The sequence below is a fragment of the Natrix helvetica genome (assembly GCF_964273705.1).
Source record: "Natrix helvetica genome assembly, chromosome: W".
NCBI lineage: Eukaryota > Metazoa > Chordata > Lepidosauria > Squamata > Natricidae > Natrix > Natrix helvetica.
Genome location: NC_138555.1, coordinates 64,390,380 through 64,407,159, shown reverse-complemented (window position 1 = coordinate 64,407,159; position 16,780 = coordinate 64,390,380). Strand labels below are relative to the sequence as shown.

The following is a 16,780-nucleotide window of genomic DNA, read 5'->3' as shown; positions in this document are numbered from 1 at the left end:
GAGTTTACTACCACCTATCACTATTTAAAATTGATAATTGAGTAGAGGAAGAGGGAAGAGGAGAGGGAAAGGGAGGAGAGTGAGAGGAAGGAAGGAAGGAAGGAAGGAAGGAAGGAAGGAAGGCAGGCAGGCAGGCAGGCAGGCAGGCAGGCAGGCAGGCAGGCAGAAAGAAAGAAAGAAAGAAAGAAAGAAAGAAAGAAAGAAAGAAAGAAAGAAAGAAAGAAAGAAAGAAAGAAAGAAGGAGGACTGGAGAAAGTTACGAGGGAGAGAAGAAAGTGGGAGTTCTGGAGAAAAATTAAAGTAGGGATCCAATTCCTCCAAAAAATGACAAGTAGTACAAATTTAACGAAAATTGGCACGGGGAGGAAGCCAGCATCCCAGCCATCCCTAGCGGCTGCCAGTCCCTCGAACCAAAGATCTTCGGAGGATATGCTTCAGAGAGAAAGATCCAATTCAACTAAGGAACTGCAGATGATATTACAGACCATGCAGGAGACAATGGCTAAAAATCATGAAGAACTTAAAAAGGATATTAAAGAAATAAGGAGTGATACGGTAGAATTAAAGGAGAGAATGCAGAAGATGGACGATAAATTTGAGAAGTTCCAGGAACAGATCAATAAACACGAACAAAGAATAAATGTAATAGAAGGAAGGTTGGAAAAGGAGGATGAAAAAATGGAGCAGCTGAGTGCTAGGCTGATCCAGGCAAACAAGGAACTTGAGTTAACGGTCCTCGCGTTAGAATCGGAGAAAGCAGCCCAATTCCTACGGTTCCAGAACGTAAAGGAAGAAAAAGGCGAGGATTTACCAGACACGATGGCAGAACTAATGGCAAAGGCTTTGGGAATAGAAAAGGATGAGATGGCAAGTGAGATCGACGAGACGTATAGAATACAGACAAACTACGCAAAAAAGAATAATTTACCAAGAGAAGTTCATGTAAAGTTTGTTAAAAAATCAATACGTGACGAGGTGCTGAATAGAACAAGAGACGACCCGATAATTTACAACCAACGACAACTAACAGTTCTAAAACAGGTACCGAGGCGGTGGTGAGACCCTTACTTAAGAGGCCTGCACTCGACCCAATGGAGCTAGCTAACTATCGTCCAGTCTCCAACCTTCCGTTTTTAGCGAAGGTTGTCGAGAATGTGGTGGCGCAGCAGTTTCCACAACACCTTGACGAATCCGAGTATCTAGACTCACGCCAGTCCGGCTTCCGACCCGGGCACAGCACAGAGACAGCCTTGGTCGCGTTGGTCGATGATCTCTGGAGGGCCAGAGATAGAGGTTGTTCCTCTATCCTGGTCCTATTAGACCTCTCGGCGGCTTTTGATACCATCGACCATGGTATCCTATTGCGCCGGTTGGAGGGGATAGGAGTCGGAGGTACCGTTTTGCGGTGGTTCGGCTCCTACCTCTCCGACCGGAGGCAATGTGTGTTGACAGGGGGACAGAGGTCGACCCCGAGGCCACTCACTTGTGGAGTGCCACAGGGGTCGGTCCTCTCGCCTCTCCTGTTCAACACATATATGAAGCTGCTGGGTGAGATCATCCGTGGTTTTGGGGTTGAGTATCACCTCTACGCTGATGATACTCAGCTGTATATTTCAACCCCAAACCACCCCAACGAGGCTGTTGAAGTGATGTCCCGGTGCTTGGAAGCCGTCGGGGTCTGGATGGGGGACAACAGACTTAAACTCAACCCCTCCAAGACCGAGTGGCTGTGGCTACCGGCACCTCGGTTCAGCCAGCTGATTCCATCGCTGGCCATAGGGGGCGAACAATTGCCCCCTGTGGAACAGGCGCGCAATTTGGGCGTCCTCCTTGATGCCCGGCTGTCAATGGATGACCATGTGGCAGCCGTGGCGAGGGGGGCGTTCCACCAGGTTCGCCTGGTGCGCCAATTGCGCCCCCTACTGGACCGGGATGCCTTACGCACGGTCACTCATGCGCTGGTGACGTCCCGCCTGGATTACTGCAACGCTCTCTACATGGGGCTGCCCTTGGGACGCGCCCGGAGACTGCAATTGGTTCAGAACGCAGCCGCGCGGGCTGTGATGGGGAGTACGAGGTACTCCCACGTAACACCTCTCCTGCGCGAGCTGCACTGGCTACCTGTGGTTTTTCGGGTGCGTTTCAAGGTGCTGATTACCATCTTTAAAGCGCTCCATGGCACGGGACCTAGTTACTTGCGGGATCGCATCCTCCCACATACATCCCTGCGGCCAATTCGCTCACACAGGGAGGGACTTCTCCTGGTGCCGTCCACTAGGCAATGCCAACGGGCGACACCAAGGAGTAGGGCCTTCTCTGTGATGGGCCCAACCCTCTGGAATGACCTCCCCCCCGACATTAGAACCACTTCTGACCTCCGCTCCTTCCGGCAAAAATTGAAGACTCACCTGTTCCGATTAGCAGGCCTGGCATAATTACAACTGTCCCTCCTGGCAAATGTATTATTATCTGGTTATCTTAGGGTTTTTTAATCTGTTGTGTCTGTTTTAGGGATTTTAAAAAAATTATATTTATTTAGCTTTGTACAGTTCTTTTAATTGCATTTTAACCTCCTCCAAACTGTACATATTTAATTTTTTATTGTATTTTTGTGATATTCTCTATGGACTGTACACCGCCCCGAGTCCCTTCTGGGAGAGGGGGCGGTCTAGAAGCACAAATAAATTGAAATTGAAATTGAAATTGAGGAGAATTAGAGAATTAAGAAGGCCCTATCAATTTTTAACATCTGTCCTGAACAAATTTGAAATTAACTTCAGATGGCTGATGCCGGAGGGCGTACTGGTAACCTGGAGAGATAGAAGATTTAGAATAGACACGATAGAACAAGCGGAAGATTTTTACAATACCCTTGTTGGGCAGGAGGATGAGAAAGACGAAGGAGAACAAGCGGGAACAAGGAGGCAAGGACCCAGGGCACAGATAAGAAGAGAAAAGGAACCAGTGGAGACACGAAAGGAGAAAGAAGTCGTTCTAGACGAAAAAGGGGAAGAACCAAAGGAAGTGAGAGAAATAAGGGCAACAAGAAGCACACGACCCAAATACACATAGAAGTATTTCGGGAGAAATCAAGATTCTATCATTGAATATTAATGGTCTAAACTTACCCCAGAAGAGGAAAACAATATTTAATAAATTAAAACATTTGAACTACGATATAATTGCAATGCAAGAGGTCCATATGACTAAAAGACAGATCCAGATCTTAGAATGTCCTAGAGTGGGTAAACTTTACGCGGCACTAGCTGACCAAAAGAAAAGAGGAATAGCATTATATGTCAAAGACACAATCCAGACTAAACTAATTTATCATGATGAGGAAGGGAGAATACTAATCGTAGAAATAATGTTAAACCAAAAAAAGGTGTCACTGGTTGTAATATATGCACCTAATGAAGGCCAGGAAAATTTCTATCATAGACTACATAGCATTATTCGAGAGATGGGAAACAAAAATGTTTGTTTACTGGGTGACTTCAATGCTATAGTTGACCCGAAACGGGACTATAAAGTGGAAAGAAGAGAAAAGGAGCTAGGAGAACTTTGCCAAGGTCATTCTTCCAAATGGCTGAAGAACTTAATCTGTATGATGTATGGCGAGAAAGATGTCCAGAGGGAAAGCAATATACCTTCTACTCGAATAGACACGAATCCTGGTCAAGGATAGATATGGTCTGGCTGCCGATGGAGTTAATTTCAGAAGTGAAGGAGATAGATATAGAACCCAATCTATGGGCTGATCACAATCCCATGAGGATTATTTGGAAAAAACAAAAGGGCAGTTATCGTTGGTTACTCAATAGATCAATTCTAAAAGACCAGGAATATATTAAAAGAGTCAACCAAGAATTAAGATTTTTCTTCAAAGAAAACGGACCAGGAGATATATCCATACAAAACTTATGGGATACAACTAAAGCATTTATAAGAGGGGTCACAATATCAGCCACAGCCAGGAAGAAATAAAATGAGAATCGAAAAATAAGAGAGCTGAAAGAAAGGTATAGAAATCTAGAGAGTGAACTGCAAAAGAAACCTCAGAACAGAAGTATAAAAGGAAATATGGAACTGATTAAACACGAATTGGCTATATTTGAAAAAGCAAAATTGGCACAATCTATAAAAAAAGCAAAACAAAACTTCTTTGAGAATGCAAATAAACCGGGGCGGTGGCTATCCTATAGGTTGAGGAAGCAAAAACAAGAGAATTGGATCAATAAACTACAAGATGAAAAAGGCGAGATCTGCTACCAACTAGAGGAAAGAAAAGGATTACCCAAGAGTTCTATGAACAATTATATAGAGAAAACCGAGACCATACAAAGGAAGGAATATTACAGTACTTGGAAAAGTCAGATCTGCCAAAGGTACCAGAGGAGATTAAGGACATGCTCAATGAGGACATTAAAACATCAGAGATAACCGAGGCCATACAAAAACAAAAGAATAATAAAGCTGCAGGGCCGGATGGGTTGCCAGCGGAAATATATAAAGAATTGCAGGATATACTTGTCCCAACTTTGTTGGAAGTCTATAACGCTGTGTTGAAAGAGGCGAAGACACCGTTATCATGGACAGAGGCTAATATTGTATTATTACCTAAGGCAGACACAGACCAGGTGTTTATACAAAACTACAGACCAATCTCACTGCTAAATGCAGATTACAAAATCTTTGCCTCAATAATAGCAGAAAGGTTGAAAAAATTTCTTACATCATTCATCCATACAGATCAAAACGGATTCCTCCCCAGAAGACAAATTAAAAACAATATGAGAATTATGTTGGACATTCTTGAATATTATGAAGTGCACAATGAAAAACAGGTTGCACTAATCTTTCTCGATGCCCAAAAGGCATTTGATAATGTCAACTGGGAATTTTTGCACCAACAATTAGAATACATGGATTGTGGGGATAAATTTATAAACACGATCAGAGCAATTTATACAAACCAAAAAGCCAAATTAATAATCAATGGTGAATTAACACAAAGTATTGTAATCCAGAAAGGTACAAGACAAGGTTGCCCTTTATCCCCCCTGTTGTTTATACTAACCCTAGAAGTACTAGCCAGGAATATACGTAAAGAGGTACAGATAAAGGGACTAGAAATCAAAAAGGAGCAATTTAAGTTACAGGCCTTTGCGGACGATCTAGTGTTTGTGCTAGAAGATTCTATGAAGTCTGGTATGAAACTCATTGAGGAACTGACAGAGTATGGGAAAATAGCGGGTCTAAAGATAAATATGACAAAGACCAAAATGCTGACTAAAAATATGACATCAAAAGCAAAAGAGGAGTTAACGAAGAAATTGGGTATCCAAATTGTCAAAAAAGTTAAATATCTTGGTATACATTTATCTGCGAGGTGTGTGACCATCAAAGAAGACAATTATACCAATCTGATTAATAAAACTAAGAAGGATCTAGAAAGATGGAAAAACCTACAACTGTCCCTGATGGGCAGGATCGCAGTTATAAAAATGAATATATTACCAAAATTTCTTTTCCTATTTCAGAATATTCCCATTAAATTAGAAAAAGGTGTCTTCAAGGATTTGAATCAATTGGTTTTGAAATTTATCTGGCAGGGAAGAAAACCAAGAATAAAACTTAAGGCTATGCAAGACACTAAGGAAAAGGGAGGATTTGGCGTACCAGATTGGGAACTCTATTATACTGCGGCCATAATAACATGGCTAAGGGAATGGATAATGCTGAGAAGGCCATGACCTCCAAGCAGGCTGGCATGCCTTCCTCTGGTATGAAAAAGGATCTGCACACAAATATTTTAGTAGACATTACATCAGACAATCTCTGTTAATAATATGGAACAAAATTAAACATGACCACTATACCAAAATACCTATTTGGCTATCTACGATGGAAGCATACATACACCCAAATTTAATCAACATGGAAAATATAGTCACATATAAAGAGTTATTGAACAGGCAGGGGGAGATCAAAACCAGATCAGAATTGACATCACAAGGAGTACAAGTAGAATGGTGGTCTTATTTACAGATACAATCAAGGTATACACAGGATAGGAAGAACGAAGGTATTGCCAAAGACTACACAATATTAGATAAACTGTTGATACAGACAGAAAACAGACTGATCAAAGTGCTGTACAGATTCTTGTTGGAATATAAACTAGAGGAGGAACATGTCAAAGAAACCATGGTCGCCTGGGCGAAAAATTTCGGTTACAATGTGGAATTGGCTAAGTGGGAAAAACTTTGGATACTTAAATCAGAAAGTAACATTGGCTACGGCGTATAAAGAAAATCTTTATACAGATGGCATCTCCCTCCAGCACGGCTTTCCAAAATGTTCAAAAATCTGGCCCCAAATTGTTGGAAGTGTAAAAAAACACCAGGCACTTTCTATCATATGTGGTGGACGTGCAATGAGGCAAAAAAATATTGGAAAATGATTCAATCATGGTTAGAACAAATGGTGGGAGAACAAATTATGTTTAAACCAGAAACTTTTCTCCTAGGCATAATACCGGAGGGGTTTAAGAAAGATACACTTTATTTAATTATACATATACTAACTGCAGCGCGCATAACCTATGCACAGTATTGGAAAAAAGAAAATACACCATCAGAGCTTGATACAATCAGAAAAGTGTTGGCCTGTGCAGAAGCAGATAGGCTCACTCCTGAACTTAAAAATAAAGGGGAATCAGAATATTTTGAAGTAAGGAACAGATTTTATGATTGGTATAAGACAAGATGACAAGACTGGAACAAATGTATATATTGTGATTGAACAGGACAGACAATGTATTAAGTAGATTAATTGTTAATGGTTGAAACTAGCTGTACACAATGTGAATGTATGACCACTCCGACTCCGTGGTATTGCATTGTTTTAAATGTAAAAATAATATATATTTTTATATATATTATTTTTACATTATATATATATATATATATATATATATATATATATATATATATATATATATATATATATATATATATATATATATATATATATATATATATATATATATGTATGTATGTTTGTGTTACAACCCCTGGTATGACCTAATATGGGAGGGAGCTCACTCCTCCCTCCTTCTGTCCTTTCGGCTCATCACAGAAAACCATCCAGGCAGAAACCCATATTTTTATTTTTAATGTTGCCTTTTTATATTTGTGTTGTATTTGTGCTGATAAAATAAAGGGAAATCAGCACAAATACAACACAAATATAAAAAGGCAACATTAAAAATAAAAATATGGGTTTCTGCCTAGATGGTTTTCTGTGATGAGCCGAAAGGACAGAAGGAGGGAGGAGTGAGCTCCCTCCCATATTAGGTCATACCAGGGGTTGTAACACAAACAGATACTTATTTCCCTGGCTCAGCTGATAAAGGAGGAGAAGCCTGTGGCATAGTGGCTAAAACTCTTGCCTAGTGTATAATACAGCCCAGGTTCGAATCCCAGTAAGGGTATGGCTAGCTGATGAGAGCTAAATAGCTCGAATATATATAAGAATTGATGCTGGTTTGAAAGCAAAGGGTGGTCACACCAAATATTGATTTGATTTAGATTTTTCTTTTGTTCGCTCACTTTGAATTTTGACAATTGACAAAAATAAACAATCATTATTTATATGTCTGAAAGCATTCTTTTTTTACAGCATTTTTTCACGCCTGCCTAAAACTTTTGCACAGTACTATGTGTGTATGTATGTATGTATGTATGTGTATCAGCTTACATCAGCTGTGGCTTAGTGGATAATACAACTGCCTAATATGTAATACAGTCCTGGTTCGAATCCCAGTAAGGGTATGGCTAGCTGATGAGAGCTAAATAGCTTGAAATAGATCTATACTAGTCTCCCTTTATTTATTTATCAGCACAAATACAACACACACACACATATATATACACACACACATACATATAAACATACATAAACACACACATGCAAACCAAATATGAAAATTTCTATCACTAATATACTCAACTATGTTTAAATCATAGTCATTTGAAAGTGTAGTTAAATTAAAACTGAAAAATAACTTTTTATCCAATATCAAATTAAAATACTCACCTATATAGACCCTCCTGCTGTATCTCTGCATTAACAATAATACAAATACGTGCAGAGGAATAAGGTTGATAATGAAAACATAACCACCCCATGCAGAAACCTGTGAAAAATTAATACAGTAAGCTTTAAAATTTAGTACATGTTTACAATGTTATCCTGATGAACATGAGTCACTGAAAACTGAGTATTCAGGTTATATATGGTGAAAAGACACTTTGAGCCACAAGAAAAACTTGTAAATCAGAGGTAATTCGGGCAGAAAATTAAGTAACAATTAACATAACAAATAACAATTTCTTATTTCAGATACTTCAGTTGTATAATCAGTAAAATAGTTTAACAGCAGCATGAATAGCAATTGCTGTGGTAAGCTGTTTTACATAGTTACAAAGTTTCTAGGGTTATAATGGATCCTCACTGAAGAAACGTTTTTTTGCTTTTACACTGTATGTCAATACTGTATGTTGCAATATTTCCATATTGCTTTATGAAGCAACACGGGGATAAGAACTGAAACCTATCTCCCCTTGAATTATTCAAATAAAATGTAACTAACAAATCAAAGGGCATGAAGGTGGGTAGTGATACCAAGAATGTCTTCAGTTATTTATCAATTTATTTATTTATTGTTGACCCTCATTTAATAATTATCTATAACTCCTGAAGAAAATCAGCTACTGTGAGCAAGGTCATCTCATTTTCGGTCAACCCTACCATAGAGACTTGTCACTAATTAATTTGCAGAGACTTACTTTAAAAACCGATCAACTCACATTGTCTGCTTAGGATGCTAACTCAGGAAAACAAGAACAGACATAATAGCATACTATAAAAGTATGCTCGTCTTCTACACTGAAGCAGAGGTGGGCTGCACTTACGTTCACAAGCAGTTTGCTGGCTGTGAGAGCGTGCAAGTGTGTTTGAGCGAGCTTTGCTCCCACATGCCCGTTTGGGAGTGAAACAGAGCTTCAAAGAAGCAGGTAATCAACTCAGGCAGATCCTGTGAGTAAAGCAGGGGTGGTGTGAAACTCAGCTGGGCGGAGGGAACGAGCCAGAAAATTAGTTATAAATGGATAGCTTAGCACAAGTGTGGGTGCGTGGGCCCAATCAGTGATCAAAGCTAAGGGTTCACCCGAAGCCATGCGACCACGCAGCAGCCCACCACTGCACTGAAGTTGTATTTCAGTACAACAGATGTGGCCATATCTGCTGCCTTTAGTTAACTTTAAAAATACCTCTGCCCTCCACAAAGCCAGGTGGCTAAGAGGGAAAGAGAAAAGTACCATCATGCAGCTTCTAATTAACACATTACAGCTGAAAGAATAAGAGACTTAAAGGAAAAAAGTATTCACCTCTGTATTATCTAATAATATGGGTTTTTTAACTTACCATAAACAGCATTTAGTTCAGATTAAATAACATCTGAATTTTCAACCAGTTTAAAATACTTGTGCTAATATTAAATATATAAATAAAAGCAGCGTACTAATAAAAAATCTGACCATTTACACATTCACATTCTACCACTTACCATGTAGAAGTAGGATAGACAGCAGCAAATGATCCAGAAGACAGATCCAGTTTTTACTGACTTCACCTAAGAAAGTTAAAGTTGTCTGAGTTTTAATCATAGCAGAAAAGACAAAATATATACATTTTTTTACTGTGCTCACAGTAAAAAGTTAACAATAAAGGCTATCTTATCTTATGGTGGGAAGCGCCCCTCCCCCCCTCCCCGAGAAGAATATTTGGAAAATATTAAGAGGCAGAATATTATATTTCCCCAAAGGAGAAATGGAGAAACATGTTCTTAGAGGCAGAAAGCAGCCCCCAGTCTTTCTTAATAGCCCACAGGAGATGCCAGCACTTAAGGAGATAACGACCTTATTGAAAGAGGAAGCCAACTATCTAGATGGCTCCATTCATAAGCAAAGCAAATACTGCCCGCAAAAGTCCAATCAAGACAGGATATTTCTAAACCCCTTACAGCAAAGTTTGACAGCTAACAAAAGACTAGTAATAGGATTATAACAAGCAGCCCTCCACCCAAAATCCAGCAGAAGACATAAGCCATCAGCCACAATGGGAATTGCCCAACATCCTCTTTAGAAACACAAAGCCCATATTGCACAAATCCCAAACTTCAAAAACACATAACCATATAAGAACGCTTCCTCTCACTCAGCAAGCTGACCCAGAACTGCACACTGTCTTTATGTGTGGTTCTGTTCATCAATAAACTTTCTTTCCAATCAGCCTCCATGTTCTTTGCAGTGTCTTTCTCCCAGCTTGGAACGGAACCAGATGGATTTTCCTTCCAACATTATCTTATACTCTATTAGAATGTTTTTCAGAATTTACCATTTTTCTAGATCAGAAAAAGACCTTATAAAGTCATCTGATCCTTTAAGCATATGCAAGAAAAAATGTTTGAGCTGTTATCTTAAAGACCATGTACTCATTTGTTTTGAAAAGCAAACAGCAGTAGAAAAACTTTGTTAGCTATATTTATTTCTAGTGACTATTAAAAAAATAGGAAATTATTGTGCACATTCAGATTTTTTAAAAAGTAAGCAGAATTTATACAGTACTTACCCACAAGTAATATGTAAACTGTAGTGCAAATATAGCTATCCCTTCATTGTCAAAAGATCCTGCAACTGATCTTGATATGTAACCTGGTACAACAGCAATAAAACAGGCAGCTAGAAGCCCGGCTCCCTGGTTCCATAGTTCTCTGGTAAGAAGGAAAGTAGAAATTGATGTAAGGCCGCTAAAAACAGGTGCAAGGAACACACACACATCTCTTATGTGGACAGTGATATTGAGCATATTTAAGATCCAATGTATAAGGCCAGCTGTCACCATCAGTCCTGGGTATACCTAGGAAAGGAGAGAGAAAACAATTAACTATATTGTAATAAATACACAGCTACAGCCACACATACACACACACACACACACACAATTGACATTAAACATGAAAATTCTTCAAATAGTAAGGAGAATACACACACACACACACAAGAATTGATATTATAAAAACATGAAACTCCAAGTTGTAATCCAAGCAGAAGAGTTATTTCAGTTATTTCAGCAACTCATGTAAAATAAAAGTCAAACATCTTGTTCAGCAGTTTAGCAAAATAATCTACATATCAAAAACAAAGGCACTAATGTTACAAAAGCTGCATCATTCTCAATGTCAAGAACATAGTGCATATTAACTTTATATCTAGATTAAAGAAAATTGTCTATTGAGACTATATTTTTCCACAATTTCTTTAGAAGTTCAAATGGGCATAAGTTAATGTACAAAGATACTGGATAAAAGTATACAGAAAACGTGAAACATAGCTGACTGAAGGAAGCAGCAACAATGAGAAGAGGAAAGTGAGGACCCTATGGCAAGTTAGACATTTCAACTGGCTTATGAAAAACTATCTGGAGGAAGGAGAGATCAGGGAACCACCCATTTTGTATTCTGTATAGCTGCTCCTAATGAAGCCACAGGAATTGAGCTGCTTGTGGTTGTTCATGAGTTGTGTGGCTTTGGAGCTGATGGGATATCAAAGTGCTCTAAACTGTGCAGCCTTTATGGATATATGACTGGGAAAAATCTTACTTCCTGAAATACATTGTGATATAATTATTTAACAAACAAAGAGAGATAGTCCAAATAGAAGAGAAGAACAAAGATTCTCCCTGAGTTGTTGTTTTGGATTTAAGAAAAAAAAAAGCTATCTTAAAGGATTTTAATTTAAAAGCAAAAAGCTTAACAAGACTGTGATTCAAGAAAGTTTTAAAGGGATAAAGGGGAAAGTAGTTTTAGAAAACAGAAGAATACAAGGTAGCGCTTGACTTACAAGCACAATTGAGCCCAAAAATTCTGTTGCTAAGTGAGACATTCTTAAGTGAGTTTTACCCCATTTTATGACCTTTCTTGCCACACTTGATAAGTTAGTAACATGGTTGTTAAATGAATCTGTGTTCCCCATTGACTTTGCTTGTCAGATGGTTGGATCACATGGCCCAGGGACACTGCAACTGTCATAAATATGAGTCAGTTGCCAAGCATCTACGTCTTGATCACATGACCATGGGGATCCTGCAATGGTCATGTTAAAATGGTGAAAAGTAACTTTTTCCAGTGCCATTGTAACTTTGAATGGTCACTAAATGAACTGTTATATTTTTTTCTGATGAAAGTGTCTTTCTGTAAGAGGACTGACAGAACCTGGGGGCAAAGTCAAAAGAGGAATTAGCCTAGAGCAGACATGTTAAACTCGAGGCCCGTGGCCCAAATGCGGCCCGCAATGTGGTTAGATCTGGCCTATAATGTGGTTAGATCTGGCCCGCAGAGCCACCCTGGAGACAGTGAGGGGCTGGCCACTGCTGCCTCAGCCCCGGCCCACCCCAGCCCGGGCGGGAACTCTCCCTGGGCATGTGCACAGGAGGCGGTGTGCACATGGGGGCTGGCACGCAGCTCACCTGTGATAAGCACTGTCTTGCCCAAACAGCAGCACCACGCCCACCGGTGCCTCCTCCGCCTCCATGGCCTACTCACCAGCCCAGCCTCATCCGCTGGCCCCGCAGCCTGCAAGTGCTTCCCTTTCAGCAGGAGGGCCCCCGCCCTGCCTTCCAACACAACACCCCCCCACGTAGGAAAGCCACAGCCACTGGCAGTACTGCCACCCTCTCCCCTTCCCCTCGTCCCTTCCTGGGCACTGAGGGAGGAAATGGGAATGAGGAGGGAGGGAGGAAAAGAAAGGAAGAAAGGAAATGGGAGGGAGGGAGGGAGGGGAAAAAGGAGGGAGGGAGGAAGGAATTGTGAGAATCAAGAAATATAGCCTATTGATCTATTAGATTCAATAAGTCCTATAGATGATAGAAGGCCCCAGAAGAAAGAGATATGAACCAAAGTTTTCAGCTAGGATGGTTTCAAAATTTACCAGAAATATTTGTAATCCTGCTGAGCCGTTGCTAACTGTGAAATATGTTTGTATGGATACGTTTAAAACAGGAAGAATGAAACTGTTGGAAATGAGGAACTGAAAGTAATGTACACAGGTGTTTACAGAAAGTGACAGTTAGTGAAGTTGTGAAGCATGTATGAGAAGAAAAGTATAAAAGATAGGGTTCGAGATCAGCTGGGAGCCCTTTGACTTATAGCAGTCCTTGTAGGACCTGCTATATATCATTGGACCCCATTGCAATGGCTTGTTAATACAAGTGTATTACTGCTATTATCTCTTTTATATCTATTCATTTCTTATGTTCCAAATCATTAGAAACAATAAACCTCTGATCTCAAAGTACGAATTATTGCTTGTATTGTTGTGACAGCTGGAAGGAAGAAAGGAAGGAAGGAAGAAAGGGGGAACTATAATAGAGTCTTTGCCTATTTGTCCATTTCAAACCAAAGCTAAAAAGGGCAGAAAGGCAACAAACCAGGTGTGTGGATTTTACAGATAGGTTTGAGACTTCCCGAGGATGAGATTCTCTAGAATAGAATAGGCTGCAAAGTGGTTTGGTAAGTGAAAAAAATGTCTGAAGATTAGACATCGTCCTTCTATTAAGCTTAGTTATTCAAAGGCTACAAAAATCCCGTTTCCTCAAGACTGAGATACAAAAGATTCTGGTTACTTAATGAGAAGGGAAAGGCTGTCTACCCGTGCTGAAATGCACCGCAGAGTTGCTGGGCATGAGAGCACCAGCCCTCTCTTATTGATCACAGGGATGGTTCACATTCCTTCTCACTCCCAAGGTTCAAATCCCTGCTCCCTCATAAAGCTTACTTATTGATCTGCACCCATTATTGTTTTTAGCATTTAGCTAAAGGGTAGGGAAACTCTGTACATTGAACATTGGAAAAAGGATTAGGTGTTGGGCAATGAATCAGAATAGATACTGAAGTTTAAATGCTGGTGAATCACTTTTCAAAAACTCATTAATGAGCTGCACTACAGAACTGGGCAATGGTTCCATCTTAAGCAAAACTCAATAGTAAACACCCTTTCCTGTTTTTTCTTAACCCTTATTATAAATTTCCATTCTTGCTTAAAAGTGAATTAGGATGCATATCCCAGGTCTAAATCTTGCACTGGTTGTAAAGCTTCGGCAACTCTGGATAGTGCTATGTGTCATTGTTTCCCAATAAAAGTATAGCCTAGAAATAGGGCATTGGTACTTACCTGATACGCCTCTTCTCATAGTGGGGGAGGAGTATCCAGGATGGGTTGACCTTGTCCTCTCTTGATTGGACTGAGTCAGATAAGCTCTTTTAGCCACTCCTTGGTCACCAGGCTCCACCCAGTTATCGGCGAAGAACTCTATCCGACTTGCTGTGTCATCCACTCTAGACTTTATTTTAGTTTCAAACCTTTATTTATTACTTCAACAGAACAGCTCATCAAACAACATAACTATTTCGCAACATACCCATATCAGGGAGGGGCTGGATACTCCTCCCCCACTATGAGAAGAGGCGTATCAGGTAAGTACCAATGCCCTTTCTCCATAGTGAGGGGAGGAGTATCCAGGATAGGAAGTACCAAAGCCTACACGTCCCAAGGGAGGGTTACACGGGTTTATGGACCCCAAGAGGTTGAGGAAACGGAAGCTTAGGGGGTTTTTAACCAAATGTTTTTTATCCTTTTTAGGGGGTTCCAGGGAGGGTTTCAGGGTGGGGGGGGGGGTTAATCTGCCCAGGAGGGGGGCCAGTGTCAGGCGAACAGGTGAGTCTAGGAGGGAAGTGAGTGTGGTGGAGGGGGGGAGGGGAAAGGACATTCCAACAGAGGGTTGCCTTATTACAACGGTCGCGGGGAGGAGGGGATGCGAGGACAGGAGAAGACCACAAGGTCGGTTGGGAGACCGTGGCTGTTGGACACGCCCGGTCGTTTGTACCAACCCCCGCAATCTAGGTGGTCCGGAACTACAGAGCCAGGGCCTGAGGCTGATGCTCTGCAATGCAAGGTCCATGACCAACAAGGCCCCCCTCATTAGTGAGTTGATCTCAGAGGGGGAGCTGGACCTTGCAGGGATAACGGAGACCTGGCTGGGCCACGAAGGTGGTTTACCCCTCGTGGAAATGTGCCCACCGGGTTTCCGTGCATTCCATCAGCCTCGGGCCCTGGGTAAGGGTGGTGGGGTGGCGGTAGTTATACGGGAATGTCTAGAGCCGAGGGAGTTCACTGTACCTCAGATACCCGGGTGTGAGTCCCTTGGTGTGAAGTGGGGCCCAGGGAGGCAGTGGGGCTTGCTGATTGTATACTTGGCTCCTCGCTATGCATCAGCAGCCCTGCCCGAGCTCCTCGAGCTGATCTCAGAAACGGCAGTTGAGACCCCCAAGCTTGTGGTTATGGGGGATTTCAACTTGCCGTCGACGGGGGAAGCATCCGAGGTAGCTCGGGAGTTCATGGCTTCCATGACAGCCATGGACCTGACCCAATTAATTCAGGGCCCCACACACGAAGGTGGCCACACTCTGGACCTTGTTTTGGATCTGAACAGTGGACGAGTGATCTGGGAAGAGGGGATGTAGTCATCACTCCCCTGTCATGGTCAGATCACTCATCTCTCCGGCTGGACTTCCCTGGCGCTACCCCCCACCGCGAGGAGGCGGAACCAGACTGTCCAAGTTGGTACCGCCCCAGGCGCCTGATGGAACCGGACAGGTTCCAGACGGAGCTTGGGCCATTCCCTGTAGCCCTGACCCGCTCTCACTCCGAGAACCTAGTGGCCACCTGGAATAGGGCGGCCGCTGGGGCCCTGGACCGAGTTGCGCCTTTGCGGCCTCTCCTGCGGCGACGACCCACCCGGGCTCCTTGGTTTACCGAGGACCTGAGGGTGATGAAGCGCCATAGGAGACGCCTAGAGGGCAGGTGGAGGTCCTCACGCTCCGAATCTGATCGAACACAGGTAAGAGCCTATTCACGGACCTACCTTGTGGCATTAAGAGTGGCCAAACATAGACATTGTGCCACTCTTATTGCGTCCGCCGATAACCGCCCTGCCGCCCTGTTTCGGGTAACCCGCTCCCTCTTATCACAGAGGACGCGGGAAGCCCCTTTACAGGGCAGAGCAGAGGAGTTTGGGGAATATCTGCAGGACAAAATCGCTCAGATCCGGAGCGGATGGGCCCCCTTAAGTGGACCAGAGGAGCCGTCAACAGTGAGTCTTGTGAGACCATTCTGGGAGGAGTTTGATTCTGTTGCCCCCGAGGATTTGGACAGGTTGCGTGGACGGCTGCGACCCACCACATGTTTAATGGACCCGTGTCCCTCCTGGCTGGTACTGGCATCCTGGGAAGTGACACGAGGCTGGCTACTGGGCTTGGTGAACGCCTCATTGGGCGAGGGGTCCTTACCTACCGCCTTGAAAGAGGCGGTGGTGAGACCCCTACTCAAGAGGCCTTCCCTTGACCCGATGGAGCTAGCTAATTACCGTCCAGTCTCCAACCTTCCCTTTTTAGCGAAGGTTGTAGAGAATGTGGTGGCACAGCAGTTTCCACGACACCTTGAGGAATCCGAATATCTAGACCCACGCCAGTCCGGCTTCCGACCCGGACACAGCACGGAGACGGCCTTGGTCGCGTTGGTAGATGATCTCTGGAGGGCCAGAGATAGGGGTTGTTCCTCTATCCTGGTCCTATTAGATCTGTCAGCGGCTTTTGATA

General features: G+C 42.2%; 1 protein-coding gene across 4 annotated transcripts in view; it reads right to left on the bottom strand.

Moving 5' to 3' along the window:
* LOC309400792 (dolichyl-diphosphooligosaccharide--protein glycosyltransferase subunit STT3B) overlaps positions 1–16,780 on the bottom strand; it is a 238,717-nt gene that overhangs the window by 149,344 nt on the left and 72,593 nt on the right. For all 4 annotated transcript variants that reach the window (XM_081969460.1, XM_081969459.1, XM_081969461.1 and 1 more), the window contains exons 3-5: positions 10,699–10,986; positions 9,635–9,700; positions 8,104–8,203 (exon numbers count right to left, since the gene is read on the bottom strand). In XM_081969460.1, the coding sequence (XP_081825586.1) occupies positions 8,104–8,203; positions 9,635–9,700; positions 10,699–10,986 (454 nt within the window). The remainder of the gene's footprint in view (positions 1–8,103; positions 8,204–9,634; positions 9,701–10,698; positions 10,987–16,780) is intronic.